Source organism: Leucopleurus acutus (genome assembly GCF_964270905.1).
Source record: "Leucopleurus acutus genome assembly, chromosome: 2".
Taxonomy (NCBI): Eukaryota; Metazoa; Chordata; class Mammalia; order Artiodactyla; family Delphinidae; genus Leucopleurus; species Leucopleurus acutus.
Genome location: NC_139143.1, coordinates 94,105,811 through 94,124,579, shown reverse-complemented (window position 1 = coordinate 94,124,579; position 18,769 = coordinate 94,105,811). Strand labels below are relative to the sequence as shown.

The 18,769-nt window shown below is 42.2% G+C and overlaps 1 protein-coding gene across 2 annotated transcripts in view; it reads left to right on the top strand.

The window, feature by feature from the left end:
• The first annotated feature begins 435 nt into the window (after window positions 1-435).
• The window catches only part of LRIG2 (leucine rich repeats and immunoglobulin like domains 2), a 62,198-nt gene continuing 43,864 nt past the window's right edge, over window positions 436-18,769 (top strand). The window contains exon 1 of one of the 2 annotated variants that reach the window (XM_082833799.1): window positions 436-849. In XM_082833799.1, coding sequence (XP_082689925.1) covers window positions 611-849 — 239 coding nt within the window. In that variant the 5' untranslated portion in view covers window positions 436-610. Of the gene's footprint in view, window positions 850-4,532; window positions 4,588-18,769 lie in introns of those variants that run through there. The other variant, XM_082833800.1, reaches the window with a different exon arrangement.

Sequence of the window (18,769 nt, the reverse complement as noted above, 5' to 3'; positions counted from 1 at the left end):
GGACCCAGCTCGGCTCTGGAGGCCGTGGGCTACATGAAAACTCCCGCGCCCCCTTAGTGTTTGCGACTTGGAAGGCACCCCTTCTGCCATTCCCCTTTCTTGGTGCCGGGAGAAGATAAACGATACTTTTCTACTACTATAGTAGATACATCTCAAATCAGGACTTAGGACTTCAGCGCTTCAGCCCTCACTCCCTCCTAAGGAGCCACTGCACACTCCAGCGGAGGAACGGCGGCGGAGCTCCAAGGGGCTCCCCAAAGAGCTGAGCACCTTAAAGTCCTCCTTAAGGAGCTCCCTGTCTCCAGCCCCGCCCCTCGTGAAGTCCCGCCCCCGACGCGGCCTCGTCCTGTGGCACCGATTGGTTGGCTCCTGTGCGTGAAGACGTTGCGTCGTGGGGCGGGGCGGAGGAGCGTTGTCCGTAGGTCCTCAGCCCTGTGTCCTCGGCCACCGCCCCCGCTGCTGACCTGTATCCGCCCCTCGTCTGCCTTTAGAGGGTACAGGCGACAGCAGTTTCTCTAGGTGATCGAACAGCCGCCACACGTCTCCGTCGAGCTACTTTTTCTAGTTGGCGGCTCCTCTGGGCTGCGTCCAGGTCGGGGGGTGGGGAAAAATGGCGCCGGCGCCCCAAGGCGTCCGGGAGGAGCCGCTGCTGGAGTGTGGGTCCGGACTGCTTTCCCGGCTGCTCTTCCTCGCCGAGGCAGTCCTCCTCCTGCTGCCGGCCGCCCGGGCAGGCCTCTGCCCCGCGCCCTGCTCCTGCCGCATCCCTCTGTTGGATTGCAGTCGCAGGAAACTGCCAGCGCCCAGCTGGAGGGCGCTGTCGAGCTCACTGCCCCCCGACGCCGTCAGCCTGTGAGTAGAGTTGCCGGGCGGGGGACCAAAGGAAAGGGGGGTGCTCCCCTTCCTCGAGGGACAGGAGGGAGACGGGCCTGGTTGGAGGGCGCGGCCAGGAGCCTAAGTTCTGAAGGAGAATGCCATTGCGATGTTGTGAGCTTTTTTTTGTTGGGGGGGTGGTGGTGGTTGGAGCCTGAAAACCTGGTGTTCAGGTTCTGGAGACTTGTACGAAGACCAGGGTTAAAATTCTTGGGAGCAGGGAGTCTCTGATTTCTGAGCTAGGAGGAGTTGGGGCGGCGATACTGTTAAGGGCTCATTGGTCCTGGGCTCCGGCATTGGCTCTTGAATGGTTGGGGCTCCTCGCTCATTTTGGGCTGCATCATCTTGTGCATCAGCTTGAATGGTCCCCAAGCACGTGATTTTATAACCACGATCATAAAGACTTATGAACTGTTTTTTGGCTGTAGTTCAGGTTTTGGCTAATTTTGTGCTGTATTTTCGACAACTGGGTTAAAACTTCATGTGTTAACTACATCCAGTACCACCTTGAACAAATATCTTTATAAATAGCATTTTTAGCATCTAATTTAGGATTCACCTTGTAAAGAAGGGAAGGCGTATCTGTTACAAAATTGTTTTGTTTTCAATGCATTTCCTTGTGGCAAAGACCTTAAAAATCAGTCCTCTTTGTTTATGTATGAGAAGCAAGTACAATGGTTGGATGAATTCTTCCGGAGACTCCACTGCAGAGTGATCACCTTGACAGGCCTGTGTTAGTGGCACCTGGAGAGCTCATTAGTCTGAGTCAGCCTGGTGGCATTAGGAGCAAGAGTAGGTATTAAATGCTGCAATTATGGGGCTTGTTAACCACTAACATACGGTTATTTCTCTGCCGCTAACTGAGCAATGTATTTTTTTTTTTTTTTTTTTTTGCGGTACTCGGGCCTCTCACTGTTGTGGCCTCTCCCATTACGGAGCACAGGCTCCGGACGTGCAGGCTTAGCGTCCATGGCTCACGGGCCTAGCCGCTCCGCGGCACATGGGATCTTCCCAGACCGGGGCACGAACCCGTGTCCCCTGCATTGGCAGGCGGACTCTCAACCACTGCGCCACCAGGGAAGCCCTGAGCAATGTATTTATTGACAGACTTCTAACAGAGTCATCTCTAAAACAAGGCTTGTCACCAAAAAAAAAAAAAAAAAAAAAAAAAAAAGCTCGAGGTATGATTAAAATATGAGGGGATGTTTGGATTTCCATTGGAAATGGAATACAAATAGAAGGTCTGTCTCTGCAGAGGTTAAAGTGTGTATACATTTGCAAATAGCTTATGTTAGTTAGGAAAGGAAGCTACCTCATAAATTCCTTGAGAAAATTAAGGTAACTTAAATAACCAAATGTAGTAGCATAGATTTGCAGTGTAATAAGGTGTTTCCTGTTGTTTTATGATAGTGACACCTGTAGCTAATTCTGGTTCTGTTGATGCAAATAACATTTAGCAGTTCATATCAGTTGCAGTATAGTCTGAATTAAACCTAGCATAACATCTTAGTAATGCAGTAACTACCTTTTTCTAAGAAATTCTTGGAACAACTACCTGATTATGACAAACTGAACCTGATTATGACAGACTAAATCTGGTGCAGGTTTAAAAACAACACAACTTCATTTAGCTGTAATTGAAATAAATGTGGCCTACTTTTTAAGATCCTCCATTGGTAGATAAACAATAATTAGAAATAGTTTTAAGATACATTTATTTTGTATCTACATTTATGTAAGATATATTTATTTTGTGTCTAGGTTTGATATGTTTTAATCAAGACAAATTGCCTAAAGCCAAATGACATTCAAAAATTTTAAATGTCCTATAATGAAATTGACATTTTCAGTTGAAGTGAAATGCCGTGGAGAGCAATTCTCTTGTAGAAACGTAATTGGATGGAAGTCTTACATTAGCAGAAGAACTCTTAGAATATTAAAAGATGAGGTTGTGCTGTTTTAAACTGAGAAATGTAATTTTTTTCATCAGTTGCCTTCAGCTATAAAACAGGTACATGTGGTTTTCTTTATGTAATTTTGAATTTTTAAAACATATGCAATGCTTTAAATGTATTAGTGATTCAAACTCAAATGCTCAGACTTGCAGCAATCATCAAAAAAATGGTAGACAAAATTCCTTAACCCTGGGTTTTAAACTATGTATCTGCCCCCAGTTACTGGCACAGAGCCCCTGAAACCCTTGTATCAATAATTTCCAAAGTGATAGAACTAGGAGCACCTTTCCTTTTTCTATTTGGTCTTTGACCCTAATTCCTGGCACAGAGCTCGTACATCTCTTGGAATCTTCTGGGTGATAGGAGTATCTTTTGACCTAACGAGGTGACTCTTGGTATCTTTTGACCTAACCAGGTGACTCTTGGTGGGCTTCTGGATAGCTTCAGGATTGGGGTGGGTCAACAGAAAGACCAAGCTGTGCTTAGCAGCTTGGAACTTTCAGCCCCACCCCCCGGATCCTACAGAAGAGGAGAGGGGCTAGAGATTGAGATAGTAATTGATCATGCCTATGTGGTGAAGCCTCCATAAAAATTTTCAAAGTATGGAGTTCAGAGAGCTTCTGAGTTGGTGAACACACCTACCAGGAGGTATGCTGTAAGGGTGGTGCATCCCAGCTCCATGGAGACAGAAGCTCCTGCACCAGACCCTTCTGGATCTCGCCCTGTGTATCTCTTCCTCTGGCTGTTCATCTGTGTCCTTTATCATGTCTTTTGTTATACAGTTAACCAGTAAACATAATTTTCCTGAGTTCTGTGAGGTATTCTAACAGTGCTTGAGTCCAAGGAGGGGGGTCGTGGCAACCTCCAGTTTGTAGCCAAGTTGGACAGAAGTTGTGGGTAACATGGGGAGCTACGACTTGTGATTGGTTTCTGAAGTGGGAGGCCATCTTATGGGACTGAGCTTAACCAGTGAGGTCTGCACTAACTCCAGTTAGTGTCAGAATTGAATTGAATTGCAGGACATCTAGCTGGTGTTGGAGAATTGGTTGGTGTGGGGAAAAAGCACACATCTAGTGTCAGAAGTACTGTGTGTGTGAGTAAAGGAAGAAACCAGTGACAAAAATTTTTTGCTTGAGCAAACTTTAGTCAGGCTTCTGAACCTTATCCTGGGCCATCTGTGCACACCCTTGTAAAATGCAGTTTTAGCAGTATCCCTGCTAAGTTAGTTTAGTAGGAGTCCCCCACCCTCAATGTCTGATCAGATTCCTCCTCCTACACCATCGCCCAGGTGATATCTGAGTACCCTGGCCTGTCTTCAGCAAGAATCCTTTTGGGTCTGTTTAGTTAAAAACCCCCTTACCAGATGTTTTCTCATAGTAATTTTCCATTCACCGACACCACACTGCTCCTTAGCTATAAGTTTTCTCTTATTCATGGAGTATTCAGAGTTAAGCCCAATCTCTTTCCCCCACTTTAAAGTTTCATTGTAGTGGTTCCTTTATGTATCGAGAAAGCCCCATCCCCCAAAGTCTTCCTTACCATGCTTTAACAAGTATCATTGAGTATTTTTTTTCCTTTTAACAGTTATGGTGCCACAACTCGGGATAGGATCAGATTCATCATTGGACCCCCGGACCTCTCACCCAGGACCCTAAGTGCGTACCTTTGAAGCCTTTATCTTCACTCCTGACTGATTGATCGGGGATCCATTGTTGAGTCCGACTCCTGAATCATTGCTCCGGACTAACGTCCGTGGAAGCTGGTAAGGACAGATTTTGATTGTTAAGAGTCTGAGTACAGTTGACCTTGAACAACATAGGTTTGAACTGTGTAGGTCCACTTATATGCAGATATTTTTCAATAGTAAATACTCCAGTACTACACAGTTCATGGTTGGTTGAATCCATGGATGCAGAACCTTGGATACAAAGGAACTGCACGTATGGAAGGCAATTACAAGTTATATGTGGATTTTTAACTTTGCAGAGGGTCGGTGCTCCTAACCTTAGTGTTGTTCAAAGGTCAACTGTATACTCCAGAAGTTGGGATAGAGTCCCAGATAAACACAGGCTGGGTTAGAGTCCCAGGTTTCTCTGTTTGTAAGAAAGCTCAGTTAGAGTCCTAGGTTTTCTTGTCTGAAAGGTACTTACTGGGTTGGAAATCTCTCCTTCCTGGCTCTTTTTTTCCTGAGTGGGGATTATTTATTCCTTGACTCTTTGGGCTGGAAGTCTCTTCTTTCTGGCTCTGTTTTATTATTCCCTGACTCCTTATGCTGGAAGTCTTTCTTCTTGGCTCTCTGTGAGGCCTCTTTGTCCCTCTCTTGGGTCCTGCTTTTCCCATGAGAACTTATTAGATGGCTCAAACCCCCTTCTTGAACCCCTGCTGAGTATATTCTCTGTCTCCCTCCATTCTTGTTGGCATGCTTTTGTTGAGGATAATGTGGAACTTCACTGGCTTCTTTCGGAAACTTGTGATCTCTCTACACTGGCTCCGCTAAGACGTCTCCCTTCTCATTGCTTCTGCTCCTCCTTTGCCCTCTCACCACCTTCAGTATTTCCTCCAATTCCCTTGAATACTATGATACGTCCTTCTCAAAGCCTCTTCATCCTCTATCCCCTGCCAGACCTTTTTACACCTCAGTCTTTTTTTTTTTTTTGCGGTACGCGGGCCTCTCACTGCTGTGGCCTCTTCTGTTGTGGAGCACAGGCTCCGGACGCGCAGGCTCAGCGGCCGTGGCTCACGGGCCCAGCCGCTCCGCGGCATGTGGGATCTTCCCGGACCAGGGCACGAACTCGTGTCCCCTGCATCAGCAGGCGGACTCTCAACCACTGCGCCACCAGGGAAGCCCTCCACCTCAGTCTTTATAGTCACTTGATCTTTGGACCCCCTGCCCTCTACTAGAGGCTGTTAAGAAACTTAGGGACCCCCCAAAACAACTACCTGAAGCTGAAAAGGAAAAAGGCTAACTGGAAATAGACTGTATGTTTTCAGCAGTTGGATGGGCTTTGGAGACCTGCCTCTAGATGCCTCTAGGTATCTCCTTGGTCAACACCTAAAATTTGGTTCATAGCCTCCATAAGATTACATATCAGGGCAACGGAAGGTGGTCTGTACAAAATTGGTAAACAGGTAACCCATACTTGTCCCATTTGCCATAAACACAATTCACATAAAAACATAGAGTAGAGAAAAGACAAGAGATTATTATTTTATATAAACCAGTGAGTTTGTATTACTATGTTTTACTAACTAACTCATGACTAAAATTTTCCAGTGAAAACTTAAGATCTCTATTAGCATCTGTCTGTATGTTTATGTATGTCTGTATATATGTTGTAGAGGTGTGCTGTTTTTCTACTTCTAGATGGTATTACCAAATTAATTTATAAAATCCAATCCTGTTCAAATTAGCTTAGAGATAAATGAGCAGTTACATAAATTAAGTATTCCTGAAACTCTCAGAAACAGAGAAGCTCAGTGTTTTAAGTTTACATGATCTGGGATAATTTTTCGTAAATAAAGCTAACTTGAAAATTGTTGGTAAAATAAGAACAGGCATGTCTTCAGAGTTGTCAGCATTAAATATGGTGCAGACATTAAATCTGAACTAAGAACAAAATGTACAAAAAAAATGAATTGCTTCCTGTATGTCAAGCACAGCAGTAAAATAAAAAAGGGGGAAATACCATGTATGTAACTTTTTAGGTTTTTGCTTTTGTGATGTTTGCCTAACATGCATGTGTTATAAAAAATAGTTAATAGGGAAATAACTTCAGATGATGGCTGGCTTTGTTTGGTGTTGTGTCTGCCTAAAATAAAAATCAAAGTCATTTGTAAGTAAGATAAACTACTGAAACATTCATTATTGAACCTAAATTTAAGTTTATATACTTTTGGCATCTTGTTTTTACATGTTACAAAGAAACAAGATATTTGGATCTATTAGTAAACATTCTTTTGCTACACAAGAATTGTACTAAGAGGAATCGTATGCCTCTAGAAATTGCAAAATTGTATATTCAGAAATATACTAGTTTACTACAGAAAACTGATACATGACAGACCACAATTGCCTACTTCCTAGTTTTCTCTGTTAAAAAAAAGTTTATTAATAGTTAAAAATCATAATCAATATATGTAAATGAAACTACTAGAAACTGTAAGAATGAAGAGAAATAACTTTGTATGCAAGGTATGAAGGATGTGTTTAGTTAAGGGAAAAAAAGATTTTTATTCTAAGGTAGAATGAGTTCCAGAATGAGAAAGAGGAAAAATACAGTACAAAAACTGAATAGATATTAGAAAAATGGTTGTAGAAGATTTGCAGAACAGGAATTTTGTGTTTGGTTAAGTTGCTGAGATTGAATGGATTTATTTGTAAGTTACAAAAAAAAAGTGAACTTTAATATCAAAAGTGTACTGGAATTCCCTGCTGGTCCAGTGGTTAGGACTCGGTGCTTTCACTGCCTCGGCCTGGGTTCAATCCCTGGTGGGTTCAATCCCTGGTTGGGGAGCTAAGATCCTGCAAGCTGCGCAGTGCGGCCAAAAAACAAACACAAAAGTGTATTGATGCAAAACTAGAATCCTAAAGTTTTATTGGATTGTTGGTCTGTTCTTATTAAGAAACTGTAAAAAGGTTTACCTTTTAAGTAGTCTGCCTAGGAAACAAAGATTTTGTGTCTTATCAAAATAATTTCCTGTGTTTCATGTTGTCTTTATCAGGTCTTTGATTACTCTAAAACATTGAGTTTTCTCAATATTAGAAGAGCTAAGTTTTTTTTTTTTTTAAACAACTGTGACTTTCTGTATTTGCCTTTGAAATCTTTTGTCACTTTGTTTAAATGGATAACTAAGTATTGTTTCACAGTGACCTGTGATCTTATTTAGTCAAGTGTTTAAACTTTTCAGTATTTTTGACAACTTCTCAAAATCAAATTCTAAATGGAGTCTTTTTGACTCCATTTAGAATGGAGTCTCGAACTACCTTCGAGACTTTCCAGAGGCCCCTGGAAAATCTCAAAGGATATGTCTCTCACGTTGTAAAAGGATATGTTAAACTAATTAGGTTTATTTGGTATTTTAAATTACATGAGAAGCGTAGTCAAATAAATGAGGACAAATATTCTTAGGTTATACACGTACGGATATATGTTACTAATAATAGGTATTCCAGAAAAGTGTGAAGTTCATAGAGATTTGAAATAGCCTTGTTGTCTGGTTGTTATGATAAAATATTGTATGCCACAGAAATAACTAATTTTTCTTATGAAATGAACTCTCATCAGAACTTTAACCATGGCCATTTTAAGTCTTTTTTCATTCACGGACAAGTTGTTTTACTCTCATTCTTCTCTGAAAGCATAAACAGTCAGCCACAGGCAAGAATGCTCCATGATGCCATCAGTAAGGCCATGCCACGAGATTGAGAGAATTTCCAGAAGTAATGAAGAAGCTGATGGATTTATGAAACTGTCAACCCAAGATCAAGTAGAACAAGAATTAATTACATTGGACTGAATAAACTGATGAGGATGGTTATAATTTTTTTTATCACTCTTTGTTTGAAACATTACTGGTTCTTTAATGTTTTGCTCTTCAGATTTAAATAACCTTTTTCGGACTTCCCTGGTGGCGCAGTGGTTAAGAATCCGCCTGCCAATGCAGGGGACACGGGTTTGAGCCCTGGTCCGGGAAGATCCCACATGCCGCGGAGCAGCTAAGTCCGTGCGCCACAACTACTGAAGCCCGTGCGCCTACAGCCCGTGCTCCGCAACAAGAGAAACCACCACAATGAGAAGCCCACGCACCACAACGAAGAGTAGCCCCCGCTAGCTGCAACTGGAGAAAGCCCCCATGCATCAGTGGAGAGCCAGCGCAGCCAAAAATAAATAAATAAAAAACAAACAAACAAATAAATAAATAACCTTTTCCTTTTCTCTTATGTTATCTATAGCTTACAACAGTAATCTGGTAGATAATACCTTTGTGAACAAAGATGAGACAATTACTTTTTCTCCCTACCTGATTCCTCCAGAATTCAGAAACTTTTAGCCAGTATTCTTATTTTCATGACAATGTGGTAGTTTAAGTTCAATAAGAATGTGCTCTTGTAAGAGGATACAATTGGAAATATAGGTTATATTATCATGGCTTTGACTGAAATGTTATATTTAAGAGTGAACTGTGCATAGAATCTGGTTTAAGGGACTAAGGTTGCCTTCATGGAACCGGTGCTCTTGGAAAAACTGGCCTGCTCTCTGGCTTACAGGGTTCTCAGCCTCATAGGTGAGTAAGGAAAGTCACTTCCTGGCAGGTCCAGGAACCTTACGATATCCTGGGGACACCAAGAAGAGAGATATTCACCTGAATCTTTAGGAATGGGAGATGAAGTCTGGTGGCTAGTTCCTGAGCTGGCTTCCTAGCCTCGAGAGGCTTTTAAAAGCCTAATCTGAGATTCCTTATGAAAAGTTTGAGCAAAACGAACTCAGAAAGAGCCTGCCTATATGGTCAATCACTATTCTTGCTGCACTTACATGAGTAATCAGGACAAATCTAATGAGACCAGAATTCTGTAAACAAGAAATAAAAGGTTAACTATAGAGGGAAGTTTTTTTTCTTTCAGTGTAAAACTGTAGTGCACCCTTGTGGCTTCTATCTTGCACACTGGCCAGTCCTTACCACATTCTCAATTCTGGTTTCCTCCAGTATCTGACTCTAACTCTCCAAACTAATGTTTCCAGTTTTTTTTTCCCCCACTCTCCTGACGTGGCATCGCTGAGAACTAAAATTGCCCTTTTCCTGAAATCCTGCAAGCTGAAGCTGGATGACTTGATATGAACTTTAAAAAAAAAGAGCACAACACATTGTATATGGGCAACCTTTGTGCCTCCTGCTGTGTGGACCACTTACAGAATTCATCAGAACATTTAATGCCATCCATCACCAGAGACATTCAAACTGCAAACCAGGAAACTTCTTCAGGTGGCCACTGCCATCCTCATTCTACCTTTTAAAGATGCTTCAAGTTCAAATCTAAGAATCCCAACTGGCTACCCTCTGGACTGAGAAACTGGATCTCTAACTATTAATTTTGGCTTTTATTTTCATAGAAACTCCCCTCATTAAATACCTGACTGCTGGTACCATTGAGCAAATATAATACCAAGTCCCTACAGAAGGTTCACCTGGTCCTTAATGAGCAAAAGGCTACTGAATGAGAAAATAGACATATTGTTCAGCGGAAAGAAGAATGTCTCTTCTTTCCTTGAACAAGAAAGGGGCCTGACAAAGATTCTTTGACTAAATTTTGACTCCTGAACCACCTTCGTCCAGGCTCATCTGTATACTTACTTGTAAAATGCAGTTTTAGCAAGAATCTTGCTGAGTCAGTTTAGCAAGAAACCCTTGATACCTGATCACCCTTGATATCTGATCTGGTTTCTCATGTTCCACCATCCTCCAGGTGATGTCTGATCACCATGGCTTGTCTTCAGCAGGAATCCACTTAGGTCTATTTAGCCAGAACCCCCCCTTACCCTTGTTTCCAGTTTTCCATCCACTGATTTTGTCCACCCTGCTCCATGGCTATAAATTCACACTTGCCCGTGCGGTATTTGGAGTTGAGCCCAATTTCTTTCCCCCCACTGCAAAATTTCATCATAGTGGTCCCTATACCCTTACAGATAACTTGCACCACCTTGAATAAAGTCTTTCTTACCAGGTTTTAACACGTGTCATTGAATTTTTTTTTTCTTCTTTTAACACAGAATTTTTCCTAGATGTTTGGTATCACAGGAGTGAGATTTGCTAGAGTGGATCTGGCTAATGGAAATGTGGTTTGGGAAGAGAGGGGATAAAAAGGCAGGGGATCCAGAACCTTTGATTCCTGGGTGACCACATGGTCACCCATGGTATGGAGCAGCAGCTGTGCTGCTCTCAAGTTACTAAAGGTAGAAGTTACCCAATGGAATTTAGAGATGGATCCAATTCCTAGCCTCTTGGTTCACTGGATGCATAAGGAAAGGGAAACTAGTAAGAAAAAGATGAACTGTTTAATCCCTTGGTTATTGTGGTAACCAAATTATAATAGCTAAAATTGAAATAATGTAATAATAAGTAATATGTAAAAGTGAAATTAAAAGAGAGTGCTGGGTCAGACCTTGATGCTGGACCAAGCTCAGATTTCACTAAGTCTGAGCTTTGGTAACTAGCCTCAAAGCTGCCCACCAAGGGAAAAATTAAGCAAGGACAACAGAAAGTACCTCTAAGACCTCTGGCCACCAAGAATGTAGCCAGTGTGCGGGGAGGGCAAAACCAAGAAACTACTGAAATCAGGGAGTACAGTGTGAAGGAGTTGTTTCATTTTGTGGATCAGTAACATCAGCTTCCTGAAGAACCTTTATTAAAATGGACTGTGAGGGACTTCCCTGACAGTCCAGTGCTTAAGACCTCGCCTTCCAATGCAGGGGATGTGGGTTCAATCCCTGGTCAGGGAGCTAAGATCCCACATGCCTCGCAGCCACAAAAAAAAACCCCAAAAACATAAACCAGAAGCGATATCGTAACAAATTCAATAAAGACTTTAAAAAAATAAAAAATGGATTGTGAGAGTCATTAATTTAGGAGCAGTATCAGGTTTTAGATGCTGCAGTGGGGAAAAGCGTGTTTGGGTTGATGGAGGATCCGCAGGTCACTATGGAACAATCACTGATGGCCATATGTGATCCAGACACAAAGTAGTTTATTCCTGAGGGAACAGCCAGCCTAATGGATTGGGCAGAAGCCACTGTAAGGTCTGTTTATCCCTGAGAAAGAGGACTGTCTGCCGCCTCCAATAAATGCCAAGTGGAAGCAGATGATATGTTTTGTGTATAAGCCATGTGGGATTATCTTTATGATAATTGGGATATTCACTTGCTGAATGTGCCTGTTACCCAGTCCATGGTAAATGCTGTGATTAAGGGGAAACTCTTACATGGGCACCCCATATAACCTTACTGCTGCAAAACCAGGGGACAGTTGGGGAAGCCTTATGTATTGGCTGCCTCAGCTTCCCCTCTGGATCTTGTAAAGATGCTAATAAAAACATTAGGTTAGTTAACAAGAGAATGAGGAAAGGCAAAGGAGTCAGGGAACTGATCTTAGCAAGGTGGACATTTTTAAACAGTTACTAAGAAATAAGGTGAATAAAGCAAATATTGTTAGGAGCAAAACAAAGGAAATAGGGAAGAATCATGGAATTCAACCCAGCAGAATGGAAGGCTTTAGATGGTTTTAAGAAATGGGATGAATAAAACAGACATTAGTGGGGTTAAAACAAAGCTTTTGTTACTGCACTACCCAAGGTTGGGCAGGCTGGAAAGACCTCCTTCTGATCCCCCAACATTAAAGGTCTCCAAAGAAGTCTGCTCTGTTTAGTTTGAAGAAATCTAAAAATCCAAATACTGAGATTGCAGTGAGAAACTTGACTAGCAAACGCTTGGGTCATTGGTTAGGCAGATTAAATGAGATAAAAATTAACAAAAAGGGACACTTTCCTGGCCGTCCAGTGGTTGGGATGCCGTGTTTCCACTGCAGGGGGTGTGGGTTTGATCCCTGGTCGGGGAACTAGGATCCCACATGCCTTGCGGCACAGCCAAAAAATAGAAAAAAAATTGACAAAAGGGCCAGGGTCCCTTGACTCAACCCATGAAGGGGGGACCCCAAAACCTTTTGCAGTAGAGTGGATAAAATGATCAGAAGGTAGAGAAGTTCCCAGGATTTCCTGATAGGAGATCATCTTGCGCTGTGGTACCAAAACCCACTGGTGAAACCTGATACAGCTGAGAACATAAAAATATAAGGGTTGATAGGATTATGAAAGTTGGAATGTTTAAACAGGCTTTAAGTTGTATCTTCTTTACCTGAGTGTTTTATAGGAATGGGTGTTACGTCTGTATGGGGACTGCTTCCCCTACCTAGTACTCTACAACCAAAATTTGTTCATGTAAGCCCTAATGGAGGCTCTAGTTAAGAATGTAAGGTGAAAGGGAATTACTGTGGGAATTTGAAGGGTGCATTAAAGTAGGGCTTTGTCGATGTCCACCAGGAGAAGCCCCTTCTAAGTTCAGAAGGTGATTAGAATCACCAGGCAGATACCCCTGTGTGCTCACTTGAGATGGCCATGTGGGTCCATGAAATGAGCGGATATGGGGGCATTGCAGCAATGCAGAAATGGGCTAAATCCAGACGTATTTCTCTTGTATCGTCTGAGGCACAAAATGACGGTAAGTATTGACAGAATAATGTTCTGTCTGCAAGCAAAAGAGACAGAGATGGCAGATGGCTAAGTGTCAGATTCCTCTGGGGGAAAGGCCTTGAATATAGCTAGTAAGTGAGACTGATGTTGGTAGACCTGGGGGGCTACAAATGAGTCCTGATAGGAATAGACACTGACTCTGGACCAGGCTTTACTTACTTGGTGGTAGATGGAAATGTACAAGAGTGCTTTGAAACAACCGGAACAAAAGATAATTGTACCAGTTTGGATGGCTGACCATCATCTCTTCAGACCAAGGAATACACTTTATAGCCCATAATGTCCAAGAGTGGGCAGAGAGAGAGCCTCCTCAGGGTACTAGTTTGATGGAGAACTAGAATGGGCAATTAAAACATTGGTTATCTAAAATGGGAGAGAAAAAGACATGAAGGGCTGGCTTATATACCATGAAAGTGTACTCATACTCAACATGGGGTGGGGCTAAAGGAGTGGCCCTACTGTATAGAGTCCTCTTTCTGGTGGGTCTGGGGAAGAGGGTGTGGAATGACTATGCAATTCTTACTAAGGGAGAAGTATTCTGGTGTAACAAGTATACTTTTTTCTTTCTTTCCCCTATTAACTTTCTTCCCCCTGCTTGATGCAGTGGTCATAGGACCAGGCCTGCAAATATAAGTGCTGGAAACATAGATGATTCCTAAGCAAGAAGCTAACTGTAATTTTAAATTTGGGTTCAAGATTCCTAAGTACCTGATGGGGTGGGTTGTGCCTTCACCCCATCTTGCAAAATTGAGGTAAACAGTGAATGCCACTATATTGCCTGGTGGTAAAAAGAGCCCAGGTAGTTCTGTAACTGTGTTACCTTACCCTAAATGAACTGTGGACTGAAGGGGGAGAGCTTGCTAAACTAGTGTTGCTCTTTGCTATCTAGACCAGCACAGTGGCTGAACCTGATGTTCCTTCCGAAGCTGAAAGAGTTTGGGTATACAGGGAGAGAAGGAGCAATAGTAGCTGAAGATAAAGAAACAAGTAAATGGGTTGTGTAGTGAGGGAAATCCAATAATAACACCTCAAAAGGGCTCAGAGTAGTCGATTATATCTCTTAATGCAGTTACACCAGATGACTGAAAGAGTGAAACCGTATGTTTGCCTAGACCACACCTGCATTTGGAACCTGACAAGATTAACTGGAAGCCTGCAAACCCGAGTGGCCTTACCTGAAAATTATTTTTCATACCATATGATGATGGACTGGTCCAGTTATTAATGACTGAATGGAATTCTAACAACATGCCAGTATCTTTTGAGTATATATATATTGGTCTCTGCCCCTGGCTCCTGGCACACAGCTCCTGAAACCCTTGTAACTTCCAAAGTGATAAGTATTTGGAGTGCCTTTTGTTCTAATATTTGGTCTTTGACCCTGATTCCTGATACACAGCTCCTACATCTCTTGGAATTTTCTGGGTGATAGGGGTGTCTTTTGACCTGATGGGGTGACTCTTGGTGGGCTCCTGGATAACTTCAGGATTGGGGTGGGTCACCAGAAAGACCAAGCGGTGATTAGAAACTGGGAACTTTCAGCCCCACGCCCCCCATCTTACAGAAGAGGAGAGGGGCTGGAGATTGAGGTAGTAATTGATCATGCCCATGTGATGAAGCCTCCATAAAAAATTTCAAAGTATGGAGTTCAGAGAGCTTGTGAGTTGGTGAACACACCTACCAAGAGGTATGCTGTGAGGGTGGTGCATCCCAACTCAATGGAGACAGAAGCTCCTGCACCAGACCCTTCTGGATCTCGCCCTGTGTATCTCTTCCTCTGGCAGTTCATCTGTGTCCTTTATCATATCGTTTGTCCAGTAAATGTAAGTAAATGTTTTCCTGAGTTCTGTGAGCTGTTCTAGCAGGTGCTTGATTCCAAGGAGGGGGAACCTCCAATTTGTAGCCAACTTGGACAGAATTTGTGGGTAACATAGGGATCTACTGTTTGTGATTGGTGTACGAGTCAGTCTTGTGGGACTGAGCCCTTAATTTGTGGGGTCTGCAGTAACTCCAGTTAGTGTCAGAGTTGAATTGCAGGATATCCAGCTGGTGTTGGAGAATTGGTTGGTGTGGGGGAAAAAACCCAAAAATATCTGGTGTCAGGAGCATTGTGTGTGTGAGTAAAGATAGAAGTGAATTTTTTCCTAGGCAGAACCTTACTTAGATACTGTCTTTTTTAAAAAGAGTTTATTGTTGGTTTACAATATTGTGTTAGTTTCAGGTGTACAGCAAAGTGATTCATTTATATATATACATATATCCATTCTTTTTCAGATTCTTTTCCCATGTAGGTTATTACAGAATATTGAGTACGAGTTCCCTATGCTATACAGTAGGTCCTTGGTGATCATCTATTTTATGTATAGTAGTGTGTATTTGTTAATCCCAAACTCCTAATTTATCCCTCCCCTCCATGTTTCCCCTTTGGTAACCATACATTTGTTTTCGAAGTGTGTGAGTCTTTCTATTTTGTAAATAAGTTCATTTGTATTTTTTTTTTTTTTAGATTCCACATATAAGTGATATCATATGATATTTGCCTTTCTCTCTCTGACTTGCTTCACTTCGTATGGTAATCTCTAGGTCCATCCATGTTGCTGCAAATGTCATTATTTCATTCTTTTTTATGGCTGAGTAATATTCTATTGTATATATTTACTACATCTTCTTTACCCATTCCTCTGTCAGTGGACATCTAGGTTGCTTCCGTGTCTTGGCTATTGTAAATAGTGCTGCAGTGAACATTGGGGTGCATGTATCTTTTCCAACTATGGTTTCCTCTGGATATATGCCCAGTAGTGGGATTGCTGGGTCATATGGTAGTTCTAGTTTTAGTTTTATAAGGTACCTCCGTACTGTTCTCCATAGTGGTTGTGCCAGTTCATGGATACTGTCTTTTTTTTTTTTTTGGGCCACACCACTCGGCTTGTGGGGTCTTAGTTCCCCGACCAGGGATGGAAGCTGGGCCTCGCAGTTGAGAGCACCGAATCTTAACCACTGGACTGTCAGGGAATTCCCTAGATACTGTCTTTATGCTGCTTCTTTTTTTAAAAAATAAATTTATTTATTATTTATTTTTGGCTGTGTTGGGTCTTAGCTGATGCGCGTGAGCTTTTCTCTAGCTGCGGTGAGCAGGGGCTACTCTTCGTAGCGGTGCCTGGGCTTCTCATTGCGGTGGCTTCTCTTGTCGTGGAGCATGGGCTGTAGGCATGCGGGCTTCAGTAGTTGTGGCACGTGGGCTCAGTAGTTGTGGCTCGCAGGCTCTAGAGTGCAGGCTCAGTAGTTGTGGTGCGTGGGCTTAGGTGCTCCGCGGCATGTGGGATCTTCCCGGACCAGGGCTCAAACTCGTGTCCCCTGCATTGGCAGGCAGATTCTCAACCACTGCGCCACCAGGGAAGCCCTGTTTTTATGCTTCTATACGTCAGAAACTCTTTCAAATTTTATTTGGTAGTTTAAAACTTGACTGGATTCTCCATGGCAGAGCTCTGTGTCACATTGTTCTGATTTTACACACACAGGCACAGACACACACACACACACACACATACACACACACACAGAAGATTGAAAGACCAGGTATGTTAGTCAACTTCTTGTTTTTTCAAGTAAGAACATTAGAACCCCTCTCCTCCAACAATTACTTGCTGTTATGGTCATTTCATGATAGCACCAAAAAATTAGGAAGTACATGATTTTTTTTTAAAATTTTTATTTATCTATTTAGTTTTTCGGCCACGCAGCATGCAGGATCTTAGTTCCCCGACCGGAGATCGAACCCGTCCCCCCTGCAGTGGAACTGTCGAGTCTTAACCACTGGACCGCCAGGGAAGTCCCAGGAATACATGATTTTAGAGTTAAGGAAAATTCTGTAGATTAACTATATTTAGCTTTATGGAAAACTTGACCTTATTATTTTCGTTTTACTGTTGACTGCTGAAAACTTCATCATGGATTTGGGAACCACTGCTCTACTAGATTAATTGGAAAGAGTTGGCAGATGACACTTAGCAACCTGCCATCTCTGTCTCTTGCTTGCGACAGAACATTATTCTCTCAATACTTACTGTCATTTTGTGCCTCAGAGGGTACAAGAGAAATACATCTGGATGTCATATGCATTTAGTTGTTACTTCTAGTTTCTTAGTCTCCTCTGTTCTCATAATAGTTACTGTTTAAGATTTGTCCACATTGTTCTTTGGAGTAGTTGTGAACAGATTAGTTCTTCAGCATAGGAAGAGGGCAGTTTATGTTGAATAACTCCAGGAAGTCTTTCAGATTTGCACATAACTTGAGCTTTAACCTCTTTAGCTGTTGCTTTGTGTGAGTGACATTGGTAAAATGTTTTCACTGTTAGTTACAGGTGGAGTTAGCCTCGATTCCTTCAAAGGTCCTGAGCTCACTACCGGTGACTTGCGTGATGTCAAGCAAAAACCGCAGAGCTTTGCCTATACTTCATATTTCTTTCCTAAAAGGGCAAATAATTTGTAGTATCCTTCCGTTCTACATTTTCAGTGATACTGGTAAGGACTGAGATACTCTTTGGAAAATATTCTTAGGTTTTAGAAAGGTAATATGGTAGGGGAGTTGATTTGAGGATGTTTGTTTTTCTGAAAATGAACTCTTCAACCTTCTATTGCATGTAGAGGATACAGGTTGTGAAGAAAACTGAGAGGCAGAAACGTAACTTTGACATAACTTGATGCTTTTCAATTGGATAATCCAGCTGGGATGTGAAGAGAAGAATTCACTTTAATTGCTTCAAACCACAAGGTGGTGAACTGAAAATGAGTCCCTTTAAAAAAGGTACAGATTAGATTTCCCCTGTATTAAGGTCCCTCATATTTACCCCATTTGTTACTATCTACCCTTGTTTTATACCTCCTTCTTCCATTTTGTGTTCCATGATATTTCCACTGCATTTTATGGGGAAGTGAGATTGACTGCGGGGCGGAGCACAGTGAGATTGGCTGTGGGTTTAGAAACGTGGTTTACTCTGTCATCAAACCGAAGTAGGACTTCCCTTTCTTGGCTTCTAGGCCTCTTTAGGTAGGAATCAAGAGGAAACGCTTCTTGCTCTGCCTAATATCATCCTATCCCAGTTCTACACTCCAGAGTAAAGAAGAGCTTATTCCTGGGAAGATTCCCCATGCCTTCCTTGCCCTGACCCTCACATCCTCACCACCAACCAGTATCTGCTGTGAGACCATCAGCCCCAGGCTCATTATGCCCTTTATTCTTGTTCACACCAGTCTCCACAAGAAACTCAGGACTTACAGGTTAACTCTCTTCTCCATAGAAAGCCCCAGCCCTCTTCTTGGCTTTATTTTTGTCTTTAGTAGGCATCATCTTCTGACATGCTACATATTTTACTTTGTCTTTTCAATAGAATGTAAATGTCACGGGGGCATGGATTTTTATCTGTTCATTCATTGCTATAGATGAACAGTGACCAGCAGTAGGTACTCAAAGGTATTTGTTGAATGAATGCAGCAAATAATTGAATTAAAGAAAACCTTTTGAGGGAGATTAGGAGAAGCTGTCAAAGAAATTAAAGCAGTCCTTTCTCAATTGCTTCTCTAGTTTTTTTTTGTTTTTTAAAAATTTTATTGGCGAATAGTTGATTTACAATGTTGTATTAGTTTTAGGT